General features: G+C 33.4%; 2 protein-coding genes and 1 long non-coding RNA gene across 3 annotated transcripts; 2 read left to right on the top strand and 1 right to left on the bottom strand.

The window, feature by feature from the left end:
• Window positions 1–843: 843 nt before the first annotated feature.
• LOC133670409 (uncharacterized) lies at window positions 844–1,665 on the bottom strand. Its single transcript, XM_062090894.1, has one exon. It carries the CDS (start codon window positions 1,579–1,581, stop codon window positions 1,039–1,041), a length of 543 nt encoding a protein of 180 aa, XP_061946878.1. The 5' UTR covers window positions 1,582–1,665; the 3' UTR covers window positions 844–1,038.
• A 12,136-nt stretch (window positions 1,666–13,801) lies between these two features.
• Window positions 13,802–17,211, top strand: LOC133671691 (glutamine synthetase cytosolic isozyme 1). Its single transcript, XM_062092525.1, has 11 exons — window positions 13,802–13,962; window positions 14,991–15,030; window positions 15,146–15,249; window positions 15,382–15,430; window positions 15,511–15,617; window positions 15,704–15,920; window positions 15,995–16,069; window positions 16,156–16,209; window positions 16,326–16,363; window positions 16,469–16,628; window positions 16,722–17,211. Exons 1-11 carry the CDS (start codon window positions 13,889–13,891, stop codon window positions 16,872–16,874), a joined length of 1,071 nt encoding a protein of 356 aa, XP_061948509.1. The 5' UTR covers window positions 13,802–13,888; the 3' UTR covers window positions 16,875–17,211.
• Window positions 17,212–20,954: 3,743 nt separating this feature from the next.
• On the top strand, window positions 20,955–22,741 carry LOC133671187 (uncharacterized). Its single transcript, XR_009834221.1, has 2 exons — window positions 20,955–21,568; window positions 21,812–22,741. It is a non-coding gene; the product is annotated as an uncharacterized LOC133671187 (long non-coding RNA).
• The last annotated feature ends 1,592 nt before the right edge of the window (window positions 22,742–24,333 follow it).

Raw genomic sequence — 24,333 nt, 5'->3', positions numbered from 1 at the left:
TTCATTCTTAAAAAACAATAATTTTATGACCAAATTTACCTATGTAGTGAAAATAGAACTCACACGCACATATAGAATCACATGTGACCGACATGGAGTCACTCTTGGTAGGTGTGGACCGGATGACATCAAGCATGAGAAGCCTCTCAAATTGGTGTCCAACCATTCTTCATTTTTAGAATTGAGAGGAGGAATTTCTTCGAACCAACTCTTTGACCATTAGGTTAATTCAGGAGAAAGTTTTTCAGTCTACCGTGGTTTTTACCATAGTTATCATGTCCATTTGGGGATTAATTTTTTTAAAAAAATATTATTGATTAATAACTACGATTTCACCTTGTTTTATCCTATCTTAATCTTAATTTCCTCACCCAATAATGCAGCTTAGCTTGAACCATACTTCGTCCTAAACAAGCAGCATCAAAGAGCAATTTCAACACAGGATCAGTCGGTGCTAGTGGTTTTGTTTTGTCTAATTGTGGCATCAGAAGAAGAATAGTGATGCTGATTGATGTTTGTACAAGTTCATCATCAAGTACCTAGTCGAAATCAAATCTTATAATTGATCTCTCCAACTACTGTTTTTGTCCCTTCCTTCAAGGCACCTTCATAAGATCTTATAACACAATCTTGTAACATATATATATATATATATATATATATATATATATATATATAGTTTAAATGAATTTAATTATTAAACTCACCTATTTTAATTGAGTTAAAAAAAGAAAAAAAATAATTAATTAAAAATCAAAATAGTAAACATGTGTAATTTTTATATGCTTATACGAGATCAAATCTTTCTTACTTTGAGATGAGTGAAAGGGAAAGTTATCTATGTTTCGTAGTGTAATATTTAAGTGTTTCCATTGAAAAAAAGAAAAGAAGGGAAAAAAGTCATAGAAGAGATAAAAGTTAGTGTAGGTAACAATTTAAGAAGCTCCTGTACATTCACCCACCATTGGCAGTTCTTGAGGCTCGACTGGCAACAGCCCAACTACCGGAATATGCCTTTCCGGCTGCTGCCGCAGCGCGCTAAAGCTCTTGTATGTTCACCACATCTTCCCTTGTGCCACAAACAACCGAATGTCTTAGCCACCAACCTTGTAAGAAAAATTTCGACTTGTTCTTCTTCTGCTTCATTCCACAAGTTTGATCGCTATCCAATAATGAAATACTTTTTCCGCGATGAAGATGATCATCTCTATCAAAGATCTCGACGCCATAAGATCTCTTGCTGCTTGACTCCATAAGATAGTCAAGGTGCTTTGAAATGCTCTCTACCTCATAGTTGTCAAGTAGAGAATTATCTGCACCGATTGGACTAGGTGCTCCTGAGCCATCCATGGTATCTTCCTTCACTCTCAATCTCATATCTTCTAGCTTGTATCTTGACGGTCTTGGAGCTCGACGAGTACTTGTAACATAAGATTCACACATAGGCTTTCCTTCTGACCCTGATCCATGTTGGTACCATGCCCATGCAGCCGCCTTTACTAGGGCTAAATCACCAGTGCTGTCACCACCTTTAGGTTTCTTTTTCTCCATGAAAACCTTGAAGGGAGTGATTAAAGGCATGGGGGATTTGTATTGGAAGAATATGTGGAAATATCTATAGATAGATAAAAAGTTGGTATTTCCCTACTAGAAGAAGGCATTATCCCTACTAGAAGCCTTGAATTAGGTGGAAGTTGGGGGCCCTCGGAGGACTAGTTTGCCGTCATGTCTTGTGAACGTGTACCATTCTCACTTGTCCACGTATGATCAAGTGTTTATTGTACTTGAACCTTGTCATGGCCATCAACATTTTTCTTACGATGAATTTGAGACCAATGTATTGCCATGAAACTCCATATAACATCAAGGAGTCTTGTGCACCCATTACATTACGAAATAATAACAATTACATTACATTAAAAAAAAAAAACACTAAAAGTTTTGCTAAATTCATGGATTCCATCACAAATTACTGTTTATGAATTAGTCCTTCAATTTTTTTATTTAGTCATTTGACATTGTGTTAATTTAAAATTAATTTTCATAATTGTTCTTCTTTGATTTCCATAAAACTCCCCTGACTAAACATCCCATCATTAGATTAGTTTTTAATTTTAAAAGAATCTATTTAATTTTATTATTTACATGATATTAAAAATTAGAGAATCAAATTTGAATGTCAATAAAAAAGGCATCCCTATTCTTAAAAAAAAATTTAGTCAGTACACTTTTTTGCTCAATTTTGCCTATGAGTTTTGGCAAAGTTCCTTTCTTGTCCTTTAGTTTGGGGATCAAATGTTTTCTTTTAAAATTTTATTTTTCTTTTATTTTGGTTTTAGTTCTAAAGAGAAAAGAGAAAGTCACTAAAAAACAACAAGAAAAAAATAAAGTTATCAAATGATAATAATTTTGGTTATGAAAAAGCTAACATGTTTATTTTGATTAGAAGAGTTCTATTAATGCATTCTTTGGTCTTTATCAAAAAGTTGGTCTTTATCATTCTTTGGTCTTTATCTTGTCTAAAAAACAGACTAGGTCTTTAAAAAAATTTAAAATTGAGCTGATTTATCATTTTAGAACCCTGTTTTCCAACTTTTTGTACCACAAATGGGTGTCAAAGGGCTCTAGAGTTTTTTTAGGTGAGAAAATGATTGAAAAGTCAGGTTTTTAAGGTCTAGAAAGTTAAACCCTAATTTTCCATCTACTATTGTGATGGTTAGAATCTAAGTTCTTGAATGATATGTTACTTATTGTAGCAGACGACATGTTATTTATTTGTTTTTAAATAAAAAGGGTAAGATAACATGTCAACCACCCTTATATAGTAAAAAAAAAAAAAAAATTACACACAAGCACACTGAGCTTAGGTTTGTTCTCTAAATGCTTGGGTTTGGCAAGCTACAAGTTAGTCTCTTTCTTTTTTTTTCTTTTCATTTTTATTCAAACCCTCTTTCTTTCTTTTTTAGTTTGTGTTAATTATTTTTATTTAATTTTGATTAAGACACTTCTTTGTACTTTTTAGATTACTAATCATTCAATTAAATAAAAATTAAATAAGTAAAGACAAGATTGTTAAACTTGGTATAGGCTATGACCTAAATCATATGTTGGGTGAGTTAACTCGATTTAATTTAAATCTATTCAAAATTTTATTATTTCAATATATTTTTTTATAAAGAAAACATTAGTCAATGTCATTTTATTTATTTTTAAATAAAATAATAATGTTTATAAGTTTTAGATGATCCAACCATGATTTGATCAATCCAACCGAAACTCATACCAAATAAAAAGTCGGATAGAGGAGTTTTCAAGTTGACCCACACTATTAACTGAGATGAAAATGTTTTAATTAAGCAAATATCTTTCTTATTTTTATTTTAAAGTGTCTAAGATTTTTTTTATATGAGTACTTATTACTTTTGATTTTTAGTAAATGAATGATATAAATCTACAAAAAAAAAAAATATTTATTTTGTAGAGGTACTAAATGTTAATATAACAAAGATCCACGCAACACAAAAAAATCCTAAGCACCGTCACCAAAAAAAAAAGAAAGAAGTGAAGTACTCATTTCCCCTATCCCAACCTTACACTAAGCATTAATACAAACAAAAAAATCACCACACCTGGACAAACAACTATCTAGCCAAGAATCTCTTCCCTGTTCACTGTAAGATCTAAAACACAACTCACGATCTCTCTGACTCAAAGAGCATCACCCTCATCATCTTCAACCTTTTCCAAGAGAGCAGGAGACCGATTGATTTTTTTTTCAACACCACAACTCCTCTTCATTCTCTCGACCAACAACATGCAACGACAGTTCCAGCAACTAATCCTCTATCAGACCTTCTCACTCTCAAAACCAATAGCTCCTCTCTCCCTTGCACCTTCACTAAAAAAAACCCCATCTCATCTCGCTGTTCACCTAAGAGAACCTGAGAACCATGGATGAAGAAGAACATCACTGTCGGCCACCACCCGAAGCACTAGTAACAGGCTAACAAACTTCTCCGACAGACGTGACACCCACAACCAGCAGCTCCCACGGTGGTAGCTCCGATCTAACCCACGACAGTCACGACAACTTCTTCTCCTCCCATCTTTGACCATCAATACAAACTTCTTCTCGTCCGACAATGTTTCCATGTATTGAACAGGATTTGTGGCCATTTTTTCAGCCATAGTTCCCAAACGAGTAGTGACAATAACTGCACTTACTTTAGCTCCACAACTCAATGCATCTTTCAATTTGCTCCAGTTATCATGGTCATCTTCCCACACATCATCCAATAGGACTATAGGAGCAAAGACTTCTTACAACCTAACTCTTCTTGGAGGCATCGTAGAAGAGCATCAAACTGTTGAATATTTGGAGAAGTGCGTTGAATGGACTCGATGATGGCTGTTATCAATCTTTTTATGTTGAAATCAACAGATACGCACACCCAAATCCGCAAATCAAAATGCCCTTCTATTCTCCAGTCGTTGTAGACTAACTGAGCAAGAGTTGTCTTACCCAGCCCCCCATTCCACAAATAGCATAAATAGAGAAATCATCTGAACAGGTGAGCGGCATGTTGACCAGATCTTCTTTCTCCTTGCCCCTTCCATAAATTTCTGATTCATTCACCCATGACCAAGTCTGACGCCAATCAAAACTACCTGCTTCTATCTCCAAAGCCCCTTCACTTACATGGAAATTGTGTCTCTCCTTGGCGGTGGCATCTAGTTTTTCTCTAACATTCTGAAGTGAAAATGGGAACTGACACGGGTAAGATAAATGTTTTCCGACTAAGGTTCCTTTTCTTTTATTATATGACAAGGAGATAAGATGAAGAATGATTTAATGCCGAAAAATGGACAAGATCAAAAGGGTTCTAACATTAGAAGTGTAAGGAATTAGTATACTTCGAAGGCACAACAGTCCTTGGAACAAAAAAACTAGATTACCCCAGAGAATACGGCATCCATGAAGCTATTTAACTTCTTTCTGTATGCAGCAAGGTGGTCATGGTCATACCTGGTTTTTTTTTCGAAGTTTTGAACCTCCAGAACCATATTTATTTGAACATATATGTTTACTCAAATGGAAAATCTAGACAGCAAACTTTAATTTACAATGCACTAGTGAACAGCCCTTCATAATCTGGAAAACAATGTAAATGCTATTATTAATAGTTTCACCTTATTAATAATTGACAGTTGAAATTTAACAGAATGCTTAGGAACCTGATCTATTTTCAGGGACTCCAAGATCGAAGAACAGTGCACAGTAAACTTTTTTTTTTTCCAGATTTAATTCAAATTAATGTGTTGCCATCCAATTAATCTGGTAATTAAAGAAGAAAGAAGGGTTCTTGAATAACAAGAAGAACAACAGAAGAAAAGAAACAGAGAGAAAGAGAAACTTTTAGTAACATTCAACACTTGGTATTTTTTTTTATAACAAAACTAACATTCAACTCAAACCATTAACATTGTTTTTTTGTTTTTGTTTTCTGAATCACAGAATATCTTGTCCCAGCTTTCACGTACTAAACCAAGTCTTTACAGCCTGGAACCGATCTTTACACAGTGTTAAGCCCCACAGCTCGCGGCCCTAAAAGATTTGATGCTAGAAAAATTCAAACTGAAGATCTGAAGAGAGTAAACCTCCAAGCCCATAATTAAGTTTCACTGAGGGGTTTGATCCCTCTTAAGTCTCAGGTTCAAACCCTGTGACTGCTCATATAATGGTCACTGGAGGCTTACATGGTCGTTAATTTCAGGACCCGTGAGATTAGTCGAGGTACGCGCAAGCTGGCTCGGACACCCACGATAATCAAAAAAAAAAAAAAAAGTTTCACTAGACCAACCCCTTGAAGTTACCATTTACATTGTCTGCTTGCTATTCATACTTCATTCATGGTCAACTCAATATTTCACTAATTTTTATTTTTTAAAAATATTGGGAGACATGTCAAATTCATATTGATTATAATTTTAGAAAAAAAAATTAAAAAAAAGGCATTTAGAATGAATTGATTGAAAAAGCATCACTTATTTTTTTTTTTTTTTTTTATCACTTATTAGTTTCATAGATTGTATTGCAGAAGATATTAAATAAAAACAAAACACAATATGCCTTCGACACCGAACTGCAAATTACCTGGGAATCTGAGCGAACGAATCTGATGCCCTTGCCAGGATATATCTTCGCCCCACTGAACCGGCAGAGTTCAGTCCTGAAATCATCCAGACCAGACAAGTTTGATGCTCATCATGATAACATATTGAAAACCTCAGATGAGATCATTTGCATATAAAAATGCTTCATTCCAAGCCAGATAAGTTTGATGGTTAGCAATCGTGTATCTAAAACCTCGATGAGGTTATTAGCACAGTCATGACGAATATTCTCAGAGTTGCATCAGATCCCAAAACCCCTTGGCAGAGGCCCAAAAACCCTTTCAAGTGTCGCATACAGCAGGAAACAATGAACTCTCGTCCCAACTTCAATTTCATTGAAGCCTTAGCCATTCTGTTCTCTTTGCTATGTTTTCACTAGAAGCATATTTATGGAAGATAAATCATGGATCTTTGGGACAACATCTGCATAAATCTTCAAACTCTATCATTGCAATCCCTTTTGAATTTCATCACTTTTTTTTATATATAAAAATATGTGCTAAAAAGAACGTAAAGTTTCTGAGAATTTTCTTTCTTTTGCCTATTTAGGAAATTCTTTATCAAGGATGTATAAAAAAAGAGTCAATGGAGCTTTGCTTTGTTCTAGATGAGCATCCATGCATGGTTTTGTAGGTGGAGAATAAAATCTTCCATGAAAGCTTTAGCGTGATAGATTTGAATTACAACAAAGAAACTGACAAGCTGAGCAATAGAAAAGATCATTCAAGATCTCAATTACCAAGGGTAAAACCGAAGCATAAAGCATATTGTACATTACAGCAAAATCTAATCCATCATGTTCAAAGATCTTACATTTATGCTCACCCCCCTATCCTTGTGCATAAAAAAATATATATATTTAAGTGTATTATATACTTCAATTATCATTGATAAATCTTTTTGTTGATGTTGAATTTATTTTATTGAGATCTTTTAATTGTATTAGAAATATCATTATCAAAGTTTCAATATATTTTTGATTTTTTTAGTTTGTAAAACCAATTTTTATGTATTTTTTAAATAGCCGCACTTTCAACTATGAGAATTTTAAAAAATCACAAGTGGTAAGTGCTACTTATATCAAATTAGATTAATTTTAAAATCTTTTTCTGTGTTAATTAGCTATTTAAAAAAAAACAAAAAAAAATGTGTGATTTTATTAAAAAAAAACTCCCATCTTATAGCATTGGATTTGGATAAAGGTACTTTCAAAATTCGTGCGTAGAATATGTTCTTTCTAATATTCCGATCAATGACCATCCAATGGGTTTCTTGTAGCCACCATCAATCCACCATTGGAGATAAGGTTTTACAGAATCATAAAGCCTTGCCGTTTTGGCACCTGATGCCACCATTATTGGCCTACAGAAAGACAGGTGGACATCCAAACTACTAAAGGCCAATCACCACCATGGGAGCAAGTCCAATTGTGCAACACATTTTCTCTATTTCGCCCTGTTCTGCGTTGGGTTCTAAATAGGAATTGATTAAATTTTAAAATTTTTATTTATTTAAAATTAATTTTTTTATATAATTTTAGATTATTTTGATATACTAATATCAAAAATTATTTTTTAAAAAAATAATAAAAATATTATTTTAATATATTTTAAAATAAAATACACTTTAAAAAACCACCTTCGGTACTCGTTATGTCTGACAATTACAACGCCTGCATGCTGGGCTAGCTTCATCATCAACAAGGCCAACAACTGCATTGTCTATTAAAAAAAAGAAAAAGAAAAAAGAAATATTTGTCTTGAACGACAAACACAAGGCATTGGTATTAAATTATTCTATTAATTTACTAACGATCATATACAACTATATATAGTTATATACGAACGACATTGAAACAGAAATATTTTACGCAGTTTCTAGCTTTAATCAAGAATTCAGAGATGTGATGCCAAGATTAGACATTGTACATTCAAAAAACAAATAAAATCATATGTGATCCCTCTACTTTTCTAATTTTACTCAATCAAACCTTATACTTTGAATTTGATCAAACCAACCCCTGATCTCTTCCAATTACACCATGCATTGTGGTTTTATCGGGCTAATTAGATAGAACTGAGGTTAGATTAAGAGGCTCGGATCATCTTTAGTTAGAAGCAGAGAAGATGATTTGATTCCCCTTTTGAGATTCTCCATCCAATTATGTTTGGCCAGGTTGCACAATCAATGAAAGAACAATTAAAAAGAGGAAGTAGAGAGGTTAATCTGACTCAGTTTAAAGTTGAAGGACCACAAATGATATTTAGCACAATATATTGTGATAAATAAATGGCTGAGAGACGACTCTTTAGTGTATTTTTTTTATGATTAAATAAAACAATAATTCACCATATATACTGGATCTATGGAATCTGCCTACTCAGACGGACGTGGGATGATATTACTTTCTATGCCATCAAAAAATAACAACTTGTATAAAGCATCAAAAAAGAATTTTGTTTTTTTTTCTTCGAGGAGGATGGGTTTTTCAACCTCCATCAGTACCTATTTTTAAAGAATTTTAATGAATTTTTTAATCCCAAGATTTAAGTTTTAAAAATTAATAAACGAAACATGCATTTTTAAATATCAAATCAATATTTTAAGACTGCAAATATATCTAAATATAATGTAATAATTAATATATAATTGTTATTGTTGGTTGCTGTTGTCGTCGTTGTCAGCTTCGGCAAACAAAACCTGAGAAAAACTTCAAAGTTTCCAACATAGCACACAGAGTCAAGATTAGGCATGGAAAATTGAGCATCTATTAGTTAAGAAGCTTGCATTTGAGTTGAGATTATGAAATAAAATGACATATTTAATTCATAATACTATTTGAAGACTATTAATTCATGGTAAATTGTCATTCATTCAACTACTGGTAATTGAGCCAATTATAATATGGCTGCTTAAAAAATATTGTAAGCTTGCAATATTTGTGACGAACAATCAAATTTCTCAGACAATACAAAGCATGCATGAAGCATAGTTTTAAAACCTCATCTGGTCAACTTGAAACTGAAATCAAGTTGAATTTAAAAAAAATATAATGAAAGGTAAAAACTCAGGTTAACTTAGTGATTCAATTGCAATCCATTAACTATTTTTTTATAACAAAAACGATATTGTTTTGATTCATATCTAAAGATAATTAAAGTCAATCTCTTAATAATTCAATCGAAACCCATGATCGAGCCATTAAGAATCTATTTGGAAATGCAGTGCAAACCAAGTTTCCTCAAATTTCAAATTTTTTTGTTATATTTTCGGATCGTTTTGATATGCTGATATAAAAAATAATTTTAAAAAATATTATTTTAATATATTTCTAAATAAAAAATATTTTCAACCATAACTATTATTATAATCCTCAACCCAACTTAAACCGAGTATAAAAACTATGCTTAGAAAGCAATTTCAGATTTGTCCCTTCATGATAATCTAATTATCCTGACTTCTTCAGGCCAGCAAAACTTATCACCTACGAAGGACATGACAGACCGAATAGCATTATTAAAATGAAAATCCCTGATATAATATCTTAATTACATAAACATATGATTAGTAAACTGATTTTCTACATATATCTTGCCCCATAAGGAGTCAAAGGGAGGGCTCAGGATACAACTTAGGATTAAAAAAAGGCTGAAGGGTTATAATCAAGGAGTAACGTCAATTGCATCTGTGCCCTCTCATGTCCAATGAAGATGGTTGACTTCAATTATTCAAGCTGTTCCTCAAGCAATCAAGAACCTCGATATGTATTTTGATTGAATTGAGAATATTATACAAATTAATTATTCTACTTAAGTTGGGGGCGGATCCAAAAAGTTCCTGATTCTATGTCTTAGAGGACCGTTGACGTACCGGCTTTGATAATTGGAATAAGTTTTGGAATAATTTAGGTTTAATAATCACACACACATGATTAACGTGAATATTCGGTCAGCTTGTGCACATCTCGATTAATTTCACGAGTTTTGAAGTTAACAGCTATGTAAGCCTTCAGTGATTATCATATTAGCAACCACAGGGCTCGAACCTGAAATCACATGATATATTTTATCCCGTGGGTAAAATGACATATATTTTTTTTTAGTTTAACGTGGGTGTCCGGACCAGCTTGCGTGTATCTCTACTAATCCCACGGCCCCTGAAGTTAACGACCATGTAAGTCTCCAGTGGCCATCATATGAGCAATCACATGGATCGAACCTGAGACCACAAAAGGATCAAATCTCTTGGTCTCAAGCTCTTACTACTGGGCCACCATCTAGGGTTGTGGCAAAATAAGGATTGAAGTGCAAATTTGATATATTGTATCATTAAATTATTATTATTTGAATAAATCAAGATTTGTCAACAAAAGTATTAGTTTAAACGCTATAAATAATAATAATATTTTGATGTATTTAAAAAATAGTTATTATTATAATTTTAAACACTACTTAAAAACGAAGTGTTGTTTAGTACTTGTTTTTTTCAAGATATATGAATTAATATATAATATGAAATCAAGTATTTTCATCTATTAAAAAAATTTGAATTGCTTGAAACAAAGTCGTTAATAGCATATAAATTAAAAATCAAAGTTTGGTAGTTAGATTTAACGGTCAATTTTGCAATAGACCTTCTTTAATTGCTAAAAAACAACAGTTTGAGGAAGTAATAGATCAAATTTGGCATTTCATTTCTTATTTTGTCACGACTATAATAATTAAGGGATAAAACATGTCAATAATTAAAATATGCGTACTTTTTGTAAAATTGTTAATAATAGTACTAGGAATAATTACATCGCCTAGTAAATTAAGATCGGGATGAAGAGTTTATTTTTTAAAATATTTTTATTTAAAATTATATTAAAATAATTTATTTTTATTTTTTAATATCATTGTATAAAAACAATAAAAAATACTAAAAAAAATATATTTTGAATCTAAAAAAAATAAAAAGTGCATGTGAACATACCAACACTTAGACTTTGAGTATTGAGTTCATGCATTTAAATAATTTGGTGTTTTATTTTTTTAAAACTTAGACTTTGTGGTGACAAACAACTGCCTTAATTACTTGTTGGGTAATTCTGGGTTTTCAGCCTCTGGTTTTGACAGAAAGTCAATAATGTTATCCATTTGCAGAGATCAGCAGCGAAACTTCTGTCACCAAAAATTGGACTGCAAGCAATTGAATAACTTCGAGCGGTTGATATTCTCTTTCGATTTGCAGACGACTGGCATTTCAAATGTCAAATAGTTGAGGGCAGTACGTTTCATCCCCTCGAAGGGTTTTGTCAAAAATAATTCCAAGAATAATTAATTTAAAATAATATCCTTTTATTTAAAAAAATAAAACAAACCGAGTCATTTATGATTATTTTTATTTTTCTATCCAGTTCAAGTTTCAAAATCAGGTTTATATAGTCTTCAATTGATTTATTAAATTAGACCGGTCTTATAAATATGTTTTTGCGGCAAAATAAAATTTCCATAGCCGAGCTGCTGCGGGAGAAGAAGAGCAGGACAAGGCAATGTTTTTTATGCTTTTAGCGACGCCGACGGGTATTACTGTCGCTAATACACTCCAATCGCTTAAAATTTAGGGCTAATAATTGTGATAAGATGAAAAGGGGAGGTGCCTAGGAAGTTTAGGAGCATGCGGGCTCAAACCAATAGAAGACTCGTTGACTTTCTTACACGTGGCGGTGAATTTCATCCACGTTCCTGGTTTCACCGTCTAACAGCTGTGAGCTGGTTTGATATTCTAGGAGCCGTTTTACTTGAAATATTTTTTATTTAAAAATATATTAAAATAATATTTTTATTTTTTTAAAATTTATTTTTAATATTAAAGTATTAATTTTAAAAAAATCAACTCTTTTCCAGAAGCACTTTTGCACAAAAAAACAAAGGTCCTGTTTGGAAATGCGGCTGCGGCTGCGTTCCCAAAAAATTTGAAATTTTTTTTTTACTAAAATTTAATATGGTTTGTATGTTTTGGATTGTTTTGATGTGCTAATGTCAAAAATGATTTTTAAAAAATGAAAAAAACATTGTTGGCATGCATTTAACACGAAAAATTATTTAAAAAGCACTCGCAACCACACTGCCAAACACACTCAAAGATAGCGACTTTTTCTCAAATAAGGCACCACGCTAGCTCTCTCCCCTTTTTGATAGCTAGAAAAAAAATAAATTGCAAGGATAATAATAGTAAAAAAAAAAACAGGGATTTTGGGATTTTTTATGTTAATAATAAACTATTTATATATATATTTTTAGTTATTGTCCTATGTAAATTTAAAATTGTATTTTTTTATTCATTTTCAGTTAATTTAAAAGCATCCATAAAAATAAATTTATTTTTCTTCAATCGGCACAAGATATCATTGGAATTCGGGCTACCGTAGCCATCAAAGCTAGTACATGCATGCATGAGCACCGCTATCGCTTCCCCTCATGCGGTGTGAGCTCAGCCTCCCTTTTCCTTCTGCAAAATATGATATTCCACCATCATTCATATTAAACGACGACCAACTTTCAGCAATTACAAACCAATACGACACTACTTTTTATCCAAATTTATCATCTCCACCACTTCCATTTATTTCTGCTTTTAGTTCATTTGGTGGATGTGGCCATCGATGTTACATTACCTTTGGCTTGTTAGCTTGATGTAGCACCATTTGGGTTGCGTCTCAAATAGAAATCGGTTTAAATTAAATTTTTTAATTTAAAAATAATTTTTTTATATTTTTAAATTGTTTTGATGTGTTAATGTTAAAAATAATTTTTTAACATAATTTTTTAAGCGAATAACACTTTTAAAAGCCATTCATATAAAGTCTCAAACATTTCATAATACTAATTATGACGTCAAATAATATTTATTTAAAAATAAAAATTCATTATTCCAGATGATCTTTTTATCATATTATAAAAACATGAGATTTTTAATCACATAAGTTTTTCATAAATAAATAGTTACAAGTTTTATTAAACCAGGTTTAATCTAATGTGTTAATTTAAAATTCAATTTAGGTCAGGTTCTAAAAAAATTAAATAAAAATTAACCTAGTTAAATCCACGCCACATAATCAAAATTTGGTTTAACTTTCTTTTTTCTAAAACTAGTTTTAAATTTTTTTTTTAATTTTTTTTAAATTTACATAGTTTTAACTTTATAAATATCTCTTTATTAATCAAATTATATAAAAAATTCTAATTAGAATTTTATCAATATTATAACAATATGGTTGAAAAACTTCATTATAATTTTCAATCTTTTGACAAATTTCATCAATAAAACAAAGAAAAGAAAAAGTTTTGAAAAACTAAAGAAAATTGCAACCGGTAGAGCAGTTAGCCAGCGAAGTAAAACATGGATCCGTCTGAAGATTCCCTTCAAACATAAACTTCGCTGCAACCCCCCCCTCATCCACCTTTTCTGCTGACACGGCCAATCCATTTATTTTATTTTAGAGAAAAGATATTTTTTCAATATTTAATCAAATAAATTAGTTTTTAATTATCAGATATTTTTAAATTCATATCCAGTAAAAAAAGTCCATATTTTTTTAAGATTTCTTTTATATCTTCAACAATAATCCGCCCTTTAAAAGCAGCACAAGCGAAGCTCCTCCATGCTCACATCTACAGACATTAAACTTTCAGAAAACAGAGAAGAGAAGCTTCATTGATTTTTTTTGAGCATGTCGTTGCTTTCAGACCTTATCAACCTTAACCTCTCCGACTCTACTGAGAAAATTATTGCTGAGTACATATGGTACTGCCTTCTTTACTTTCTTACACACTTCTTCTTCATCTGTAAATGAATGTATAGATATTTGTATGCATATATGTGTAGTTGCACGTTTCTGTTAGAGGGTTTGCTTTTTTTTTTTTATGGTTTGCTTCTTTGATGCTGTCTTGAAATCTATCCCTTCTGGGGCTACGGGGTTTCTATGTTTTCCTGTTCTTGTAACTTTTATACCATGAATGATCAAAGATATTATTGTGTTACTTAGAGTCATTTTTTTGGTTCTCAAGTTTAGAAGAACCCTCCTGAGAAGCTTAATTCACTTTTCCTTCTGCACTTATTGCCATTCCCCTGCTGCTGCTGCTGCTGCTCATAGTTTTATAGTCTTGGATGGTTTTGCTTTATTCTTGTGTTTTTTGATTGTAATATTGAACTATTACCCTTACAAGTAAGGTCACTAATTCAGCCATCTGACATGAACCAACACTTGTGTGTCATCCACACGTAGCTCACTAGATCATTTTAAAAAAACAGAGCACAAGACTATGCCCTGCTCCAGTTTTTCATGTCGTGATGGATAGCCGACAGAATAAGATCTTCAATCTTACGGTTAGCTTAAGCAAATATTTTCTTATGGAGGAACTTTCATAGCGAGAGGCAATAGAGAATAATATAAATCATATCTTCTACCTCACCTAACCGTTTAAATTTTTGGGTTGAGATGGTTATTTGACAAATTGTTTTAAATAGTTTCAGTTTTTTCTGGTCATTAACATTGAAAAGCCAAGCTTGATATTTAATTGAACTCTGTTTGTTTCTAGTCAGTAAATTTATCTTTGATTTGTCGATTAAAAACAAAAGGGACTAATGTAGTTCCTGAAATGATCCTGTGTTCTTGATTTTTCCTTGGAGGCTGGGGTCGTGTCAAGTTTTTATTGTAGTTAAACATGGCATAGCTCTGTTCTTGTTGCTTTTTGCTAATGGATATGGTTTGGTTTGCCTTGTTTTATAACCAACCAAGCAAGTAATCTATGCTTTTGTTTAATTCTGAACAGGGTTGGAGGGTCTGGAATGGATATAAGGAGCAAAGGAAGGGTATATAATTTTATGCTTTTAAGGTTTTGTCGTCGTCGTTGTTCTTGTCTAAGCTTTCTATTTAGTAATTCTAATGTTAAAAAATGTCTTTTTTCTTCTTAATTTTTATGTAAAGACTCTTTCCGGTCCGGTTAGTGATCCTTCAAAGCTTCCCAAGTGGAACTATGATGGTTCCAGCACAGGCCAGGCTCCTGGAGAAGACAGTGAAGTGATTTTATAGTAAGCTTCCGTTTTCTTTTCTTACTTGCGTGGTTCTAATATTGTTGGACCACCATGTTCTTTGCAATGTTAATTTTTTTTTTTTAATTTTCAAATATTTCTGAACTCACTCTCCTTTGTGCAATGAAACAGTCCACAAGCTATTTTCAAGGATCCATTCAGGAGGGGCAATAATATCCTTGTGAGTTCAATTTCCCCCCCTGTATCTTGCCACTTGATGTAGCCAAGTCATTCTCTTTAACATTGATATTGATTGGATAGGTCATATGCGATACTTACACTCCTGCTGGCGAGCCTATTCCAACAAACAAGAGATGCAAGGCTGCTAAGATATTCAGCCATCCTGATGTTGTTGCTGAGGTTCCCTGGTATTTGTTTTTCCCCAGCTTCACTCTATTTTCAAAGTGATTTTGCAACTTTGATTAACGAGAAATCTGATAAAAAAAAAACCCAGGTATGGCCTTGAGCAAGAATACACGTTGTTGCAGAAAGATGTTAAATGGCCACTTGGCTGGCCTATCGGTGGTTATCCTGGCCCTCAGGGACCTTACTACTGTGGTGCTGGTGTTGACAAAGCATTTGGCCGCGACATTGTTGATGCACATTACAAGGCCTGCCTGTATGCAGGCATCAACATTAGTGGTATCAACGGAGAAGTGATGCCAGGCCAGGTAAAATAAAAGAACTAAAACCACTCTGATCTTGTTTTGTTTCCCAACATTAAACCGTTTTCATTTTCATGCAGTGGGAATTTCAAGTTGGACCTTCAGTCGGTATCTCTTCCGGAGATGAATTATGGGCAGCTCGGTACATTTTGGAGGTAGTTTTAATGTACTTGATTATAGAAGATGGTACAACCATTCCAATATCTATTGTTTTCTCAAATGTCTGTATTTATGTTAACAGAGGATCACTGAGGTTGCAGGAGTTGTGCTTTCATTTGATCCTAAGCCAATTCAGGTCAATTCTCATTTCTTTGTACCCTTTTTACTATTCAATTTGGATGCTGCAAGTGTGCATGTTTTCAGTACTTTTATCGTTTAAGCTCTCAAGAATTTGGACTTCTGTTTTGCCAGGGAGATTGGAATGGAGCAGGGGCGCACACAAATTACAGGTATAAGTTGCATCATTGATTGAAGCTTAATTTATTTTCCTTCTTTATTCCGCACTCTTAGTATTTTTTTCCTGTCTCATACTTGAAAATTCTTCACATTTGCAGTACTAAGTCCATGAGAAATGAAGGCGGCTATGAAGTCATCAAGAAAGCAATTGAAAAGCTTGGTCTGAGGCATAAAGAACACATTGCAGCCTATGGAGAAGGGAACGAGCGGAGACTCACTGGAAGGCACGAAACAGCTGACATTAACACTTTCAAATGGGTAAGAGGGAAAGGAAACAATTTCCTTGCTGCTTGAGTTCTCTTATTACAAGATGTCTTACATTAGTTTCTTTACATCTTGTTCGATTGACAGGGTGTTGCTAATCGTGGGGCTTCCATTCGTGTTGGCCGCGACACGGAGAAAGAAGGAAAGGGGTATTTTGAGGACCGAAGGCCTGCTTCAAACATGGATCCATATGTCGTGACTTCCATGATTGCAGAAACCACCATCCTGTGGAAGCCATGAGAACCTTAACCAATCTCTCATTCGAAATACTGTTGTTCGTAGTAGTCTTTTCAAGGAATCACAGAAGGATTTGAGTCAGTAGGATGTATGTCTTTCAATTTGTTTCCCTTTGTATTTGAGGTAGCAAGCGATGTTATTGCTTCGCTTGCCTGCCTTATGATTCTGCATTTTCTGTTGAATAATGTAATGCTTGGTTTCAATCACTTTCATGGATGCCCAGATTTCCAGTGCCTGGAAATGGGTTGAAAAGATTTTGCTTTGATGTAATGTAGAACAAGATTTTGTCTTGCTCTAAAATAAACTACTTATTGATTTATAAAGCTTTAGATTTGTCCTAGATCAATGCACTTCCATGATAGCCTGAAATGTGATTGGTTAGGTTATGCTTCTCTTCTCTTGATTTGTATAGGCCATGGACCCTCAAGTTATGCCTTTTAATTGTTCTCCATTTTGCAGTGAACACAACATGCCAAATCTTTAGTTTCATTTCTTGTTTTTTTTTTAATTAAGACTTAATAACATATGATTAATATAGTTGATTAATTAGATGTAGTTTCATTTCTTAATTTTTTGATTAACAGCTTTTTGAGGACCAAATTAAAAATAATTTCTTGGTGTCTCAATTGCAATTTACTTAGTTGTCTGAAACTCATTTGAGATTACTATCAATTAGTTAGATCTTCTCTTTTTTGAGCTGACAAATTTCAATTCATTAATTAATCAATGAAAACTTACTAATAAATGTATAAATGGGCGTCAATTGGCCAAGGCTGCTTTTTTTCTTTCTTTCTTTTTTAATTCCATCTTTTATTTTTTATATTCAATTTCTTTTCAATTTCATCCACTAAAAGGCACAATCTGTTTAATACAGCATGCTATGAAATCAAAACTGTGCCTGAGAATCTGTGAGGGAGCCCAGATCAGTTCATACCAGTCTACTCTCACTTATTTGCTCCTCGATAACTTCCAAGCACTTTTAGTTGAATAGATTCCACTAGAACTATCAAGCCATGCTGCACTGTCCTCCCTAGCTGAATTGTACTGCAAATAGCACCTTGAATAGCCACCAAATCATCTGATCTAGCTCCAGGACTAACCCACTCTCCATTCCTTGCAACAGTTTCCAATTTTGCAGTGGAAGGAATGCCAGATTTGTAGAGCAGTCTAGATCTGTAAGTCTTTACAAGAACACCAGCAAAGTGCTAGCGATGATCTCACCTTAAGTGAATATAGTGGATTTGATCCCAGATTCTCTCTCTCTCTCTCAACTTTGGGAGCCTTTTCCAATACCATACACAATCACTAATACATTTCAGGCTCCAAAGACTACTACCCTTCAGTCTATGAGGTAGAATCCAGGCAGCCCACAAGGATCCAGCTTTGAGAAAAAGATTCTAGCTTTATCTGTGATTCTAGCTAGATAAATGGTTTGTTAAAAATTAAAAAAAAAATAATTTCAATTTAATATTTTTTTTATATCAGATATATTTTTAAAATATAAGACAGGACCTCACGCTTTGAAAATAGGGTTGGCCTCTCCTTCCCTACAGGACCTCACGCTTTACTTTGAACTTGTTGGCCCAACCCACCTATAACTAACTTTCCCGCCGATGTTCAGTTCCCGCCTTTCCATTTTTTTAACTTTCCGAGGTTACCTTCTGGGGCTTTTTTGTTGTTGCCTGCTTTAGTGTTACCCTAAATGAGTATTTGAGATTCGTTAAATGTGAAAGATAACCAACAAGTAATCAGGATCTTGTTGATGGAATTACTTGGTTGGTAATGTAGTTTATCTATTTGTAGAAATTCCTCCTTTTAACACTAGTTTCTTTAATAATTTTTTCAAGGCTCAGCTAAGTTACTGGATTCGTTTGTGAAATTATGAATCGCATTCTATTCAATTTTCCCAGGTCAGATTCTGTTCCTTAAACTATGTTTAAAAGTTCATTTATGTTGATGTTGTTAATAAAAGTCCCTGTAAAAAAGAAGTCTGTATTTATGAAAATTCTGCATAAAACCCATTTATTGATAGTTCGAAACTAAACCCAGTTCATTAGGTTATGCGCTATCTTCCAAAAGGAAACTTACTGTACTGAGCATTGAGGTTGAGGCAATTTCTATCATACCCTTTCAGCTCTTTATTAGAGGGAAATATATTCAGATCTTTCTCATTGATGACTTCCTTGTTTCTTGTATAATATGACGCGTGAACTATATTGGATGTTTGCAGCGCCACGATCAAATGCTCGCAATAGGGAAAGCGTGTAATAAGGAGAATGGGTCACGATTCTTGTCTATGGAGGGAAGTGGAGATAAAGCAATTCTGATAGAGGTAAAAGTCACCACGAAAAGGAGATTCTGATGACATTGTAGAGAGAGAGAGAGATGATGCTTGAACTTGCCTTATGTTCATACTTCTTTTTGCATTGAGAAGTCATCGTTTAAAGGAAAAGATCACAAGATAAGAATCTTTTGCCTGGTGAAACCTCCAATGCTGTACTGCTTGAGTTTTAAAGAGAACGGGCCAGGAACAAATTCTTGCCTTCTCTGTTCAAACTCATATCATGTTCTTGAAAGTCCTGCATTTCTGTTTTCCATAACCAATCTTGTGTTTCCATTAAAATTTCCTGCTCACTTTAAAAAAGTGAGTAGTCCTTTCTCATTTCCATAACCAATCTTGCGTTTTGAGTTGAGAAATTTTGTCTTCAAATCACAGCCATGTTCCTTCTCTGAAACTTCAGTTGCTTTATTATAGGCATAGATAGTCAAGTTTACAACTTGTGGAGCGTAATCAACATTGTCAGAGAACAGAAAAGGCAGAAGCCCGTCATCAAACACTTTCACCTTTTCCATTTCACATCCCATACTGCACTTTCTTCTCAATATATACCATTTCTTGCTCGCATCCCCTGGTTTTAGTTATCCTTGGAGCTTTTCTACTTCTTCTTGTCAACATCAAATTCTTTTCCATTCTAAAACAAGCTATGGGAGATGCAATTCTTTCTGCTCTAGCGAGTAAAATCATGGGGAATTTGAATTCCCCGATTCTTCAAGAGCTTGGACTTGCTGGGGGCTTAAAGACTGAGCTTGAAAATCTTAACAACATGTTAATAACTATCCAAGCTGTGCTGCAAGATGCAGAGGAAAAGCAGTGGAAGAGCGAGCCTATAAAATATAAATTGTGGTAGATTACATCAATTTGATTTTTTGGCATCGCATGTATGCATATAAATATTTTAAAAAAATATAATTAAAAAAAAAATCATAATTGAACCATATAAAAAAAACACACCAAGCAGTACCACGGGCCTATCAAAAAATGTGTTGAATTTTTTATCCATCCAAAATTTAAATAAATTAAAATTAAATCTAACAAATGCTCCAAAATCTTAGTATCGCTAGCAGAAAGCCAAAAAATTGTGCGCCAATAATTCTTTATGCTTGAGGATAGCATGCAATACTCCCTATAACAAGGAGTTGAAATGACAACAATACCCTTTAATGAGTAATTATGGGTATTAATGATTGAGGGGTAAATTGGACAATGTACATGATTTGATATTATATAAGAAACAAGATTATTGTTGAGAAGAAGATTATTGCTGGTTTTTTTAGCATTATTGCCTAAAAAATTAGTTAATATATAGTTATATAACTCAATTTGATAAAACATTATCTCTCCAAAACCTTTAATTTCATAAATCTTATATTACAAATGTTATATAATTCTATAGATTTTCTCAATTGAATATCTTTAGTTTCTTATGTTCTCCCTAAAAAAGAAATGAGAAGATTTGAGCTTTATCTGTGAGATGTAATTGAAAGTTTCGTGATAATTTGGAGATCCATGTGAAATAAAGTTTAGTTTGAGTACCATATTGTACTTAAAATCATAGTTGAGGGCCTAATGTTAAGGTTGCCCTAAAATAAAACAAAATTAAATTCCCAATCAATTTGGTGCTAGGGCGGGCCTCGCCTTCCTTACCGGACCTCACGCTTTACCTTGAACTTCTTGGCCCAGCCCAACTATAACAAACTTTCCCGCTGATCTTCATTCCCGCCTTTCCGTTTTATTTTTTTATTTTTTTATTTTCCGAGGTTACCTTCTGTTTTTCTTCTGTCAGTTTAGATTGTTTGGCATTACTAGTTTCTTTAATAATTTCTACCATACCCTTTCAGCTCTTTATTGAAGGGGAAATGTTTTTTGATCTTTTCTCATGTGAGAAGGGGGTGACTTCCTTGTTTCTTGTATAATACGACGCGCGCATGAACTGTATCAGATGTTTTGCAGCACCACGTTCGAATGCTCGCAACAGGGAAGGCATATAATAAAGAGAATGGAGCAAGATTCTTGTCTATGGAGGGAAGCAATGCTTGAACTTTCCTTGTGATTTGCTTTAATAAGAATCTTTTGCCTTGTGAAACTCCAAATGCTGTACAGCTAGAAATTTTAAAGAGAATGGGGCAGGAACAGATTCTTGCCTACTGTTCAAACTCGTGTTATGTTCTTTTCTTCGTTTAGGGCTCTTCGCTTCAAGTCCATGGTATTCTTGCCTGTGTTCTGATTTCCTTCTTGTACCCATGCATGCCGCCCTAGACTTTCGCTGAAAAAAAGATTCCTCAGCAGTCATATATGCAGAAAGAAGAGATAGCAGCCTCTTTCCTCATCTACTTTCTGATCATTCAAAACATAGAAGGTTGTAGTTTTTCCAAAGCCTCACTTGTCTGTTTAACCTTCACCACCATAGAAACTTCTATCTAGCTGCTTTGATGGCATCTTGAGTATTTTCAGCTTCTTCCATAATTTGAACATAGGCCATCCATAGACATATACACCCCTAGCTAGAAGACACTGTGTTTAAGAAATCAGCATAAATATTCTATTTTTATTAAATTCATAATCTAATAATACTAATCTTGTATGTACACTCTTGCTGCAGTGCTTCCTTCAGTTTTTTGTTTGTTTGTTTGGAAGACCCAAATTCTCATGAGGACGGAGACAATAGCTGCAGGTTAATGGCAATGGTATTGTGGGCTAGTATAATTGAATCATGGTTAAACACCAGACAAAAATGAAGAAATTGCATGCTTGATTCCATAATAATCAATGCTTCAAGTCTTAAGTAACCAACTGATCACTGAAAGGATTGAAGTTGATGGAATCCAGGGGCAAGAAAGGAGTGATCAATGGCTAAAGAGAAGCCCACTATGGAACACTTTGCCTTGCCGTTTTAAAGTTCATCCTCCTTTAGTTATTCTGTGGGAAAAAAAGGAGAGGGAATCGGTGCTCGAACTTGCCTTATGGTCCAACTATTTTACAATTTGTTTTAAATAAGAAGGTAAGAACCCAAGAACAATATTACAAGGCTCTGATTTATCCAAATGCTGTACAGCTATAATTAAAGAGAATGAGCCAGGAACAAATTCTCGCGTTCTCTGTTCGACGTCATGTTGTGTTCTTTTCTTCTTTTTAATGTTCTTCACTTCAAGTCCATAATATTCTTTATTCCAAGGAATGAGAAATTGTTCGGTCCTTCTGCATTTCTCTTTCAATAACCAATCTTGTGTTTCCATTGAAATTTCCTGGAGCATAATAATCAATTTGGTTTTAGAAGTAGTTTTAATTTTCAGTCTTCTTCCTCAGATTTTCCCTGCAAATATTGTGCTTTCTCAGCAAATCTGTTGTATGCTTCTTGTCTTTGGAAATCCTGGGGTTTTGCATAGATATTATACAGGCTCGTCAGTTTTTTTTGTAGCGTGCATTTTACTCTAAGGGCGTTGGACACCCTGCAAGTAGAATCAGCTCTAAACTTGTATGAATCCTAATTCATCTATGAGATTGACTTAAATTCTCCTGAGTTTTCCAGGGTTGTACTTTTGCCAAAGCTTCTCATTTCTGAATTTAATTTCAATTTAATCATAAGCTCGTTATATTTCTCAGTACAAATTAAGGGTTAGATTAGCGCAGGGGATCGTGGCCAGACTTTTGGATGTTGCATTATCATCACTTTGAATTTTTCTTCGATGGTCCAACAGAGAGAACAAAGAGAAATCTGAACTCAATCATCTGTAGCAAGCAGAAGTCACAGCTCACACCCATAAGAACAAGTTAAAGGTAGATAGATTTAGCAGAAAAGCCGCAAAGTTCCTATAAAGCAATGAAAACAAGCCTTTTTGTGCTGGCAACAACTCTCTTAAGTCTTAAGAACCCTCCTCCCTCACAATTTATTGAAAACAAAATGCCAATTGGGACCATCCATCCATGGAAGAAAACAAAGAAGAAAATCCAACCTTTCAAGTATGTGAAGGTCTGAAAGAACGAAGGAGTCGTAAAAAACTGCATCCCAATTTTGATAATATCCTTTGCCATCAATGAATATGAAAGTGAAGGAAGGGCATGTCGACTCTTGGTTCCAAAATTTCTTTGTGGAGACCCACTGAAAGGACGACAAGCACGCTCTTGGCTGTCGTAGGCTTCATGATGTGTACAGAAAAGCTACCCAACCCCACAATCTTCTCTTGTCTTCTCATGTTTTCTGCCCATTCATCTAATTAAGGCGTTCTCTTGACCTCCAGAACTGCCTTCTTGTGTGTGATCCCCAGTTTGTTAAGACTTGTGGGGCTTGTACTCCATGACAAGCATGTTCAGTGGTCATCTGTCTAGTCTTTCAAATTTGAACCATGACCTTCGGCTCGTAGGCCAGAGCCTTTGTGGATCGAATGGTCTTGAAAATTAGCTGACAACAGTATATCGGTACGCGCTTGCTGATAGGTCATAATTTTTTTTAACTTAAAAACAAATGTTAACAGCGTGAATAATTTTTTTGATAGAATTATTTTTTTTTTTTGCCTGTTTTTAAGTATGGTTGTGATTATTTTTTTTAAATATTTTTTATATTAAAATATATTAAAATGATATTTTTTTTATTTTTAAAAATTATTTTTAAAATCAGCGTATTAAAACGATTCAAAACATATAAAAAAAAATAATTTTTAATTAAAAAATTAAATTTTTATAGAACACGGTTTACACCGCATCAAACATATCAACCATCTAAACCTGTGGGTTAATTTTACTTCATCCGTAAATATTGGGTTAAGAACCATATCAATCATCTAAACCTGTGAACAAGTCCATGGATTTTATAAAATTTATTAACATGATTTATTTTTGAAATTATTTTTTAACTATATAGAAAAAAATAAACGATAAAAAATTTAAGTTCAATTAAAAAATAAGACACCCATCAAACTTGTAAACCAGAACAATTAAGATTACTCTGACAAAACTATAAATCACACTAATTTTATAGAAGGCAAAGTAAAAGAAAATAAATTACGAGGTCAAATTCTAAACCACCATAATATTAAAAGATATAAAAAACAATTATAATAAGAATTCAATAAAAATAAGTACAGGAAAAAAAAACAAAACCTACATTTTTTTTTCCAGTATCCCTAC

This window comes from Populus nigra, chromosome 13, assembly GCF_951802175.1.
Source record: "Populus nigra chromosome 13, ddPopNigr1.1, whole genome shotgun sequence".
Taxonomy (NCBI): domain Eukaryota; kingdom Viridiplantae; phylum Streptophyta; class Magnoliopsida; order Malpighiales; family Salicaceae; genus Populus; species Populus nigra.
This window is presented reverse-complemented; position numbering and strand designations above follow the sequence as displayed.

What these genes read in the sequence shown, in the direction of transcription:
- LOC133670409 (XM_062090894.1), bottom strand. Translation starts at nt 1,581, where the DNA reads ATGCCTTTAATCACTCCCTTCAAGGTTTTCATGGAGAAAAAGAAACCT.
- LOC133671691 (XM_062092525.1), top strand. Translation starts at nt 13,889, where the DNA reads ATGTCGTTGCTTTCAGACCTTATCAACCTTAACCTCTCCGACTCTACT. An exon ending in ATTATTGCTGAGTACATATG is followed by an intron (nt 13,963 to 14,990) that starts GTACTGCCTTCT and finishes AATTCTGAACAG; the next exon opens with GGTTGGAGGGTCTGGAATGG. An exon ending in GGGGCGCACACAAATTACAG is followed by an intron (nt 16,364 to 16,468) that starts GTATAAGTTGCA and finishes TCACATTTGCAG; the next exon opens with TACTAAGTCCATGAGAAATG.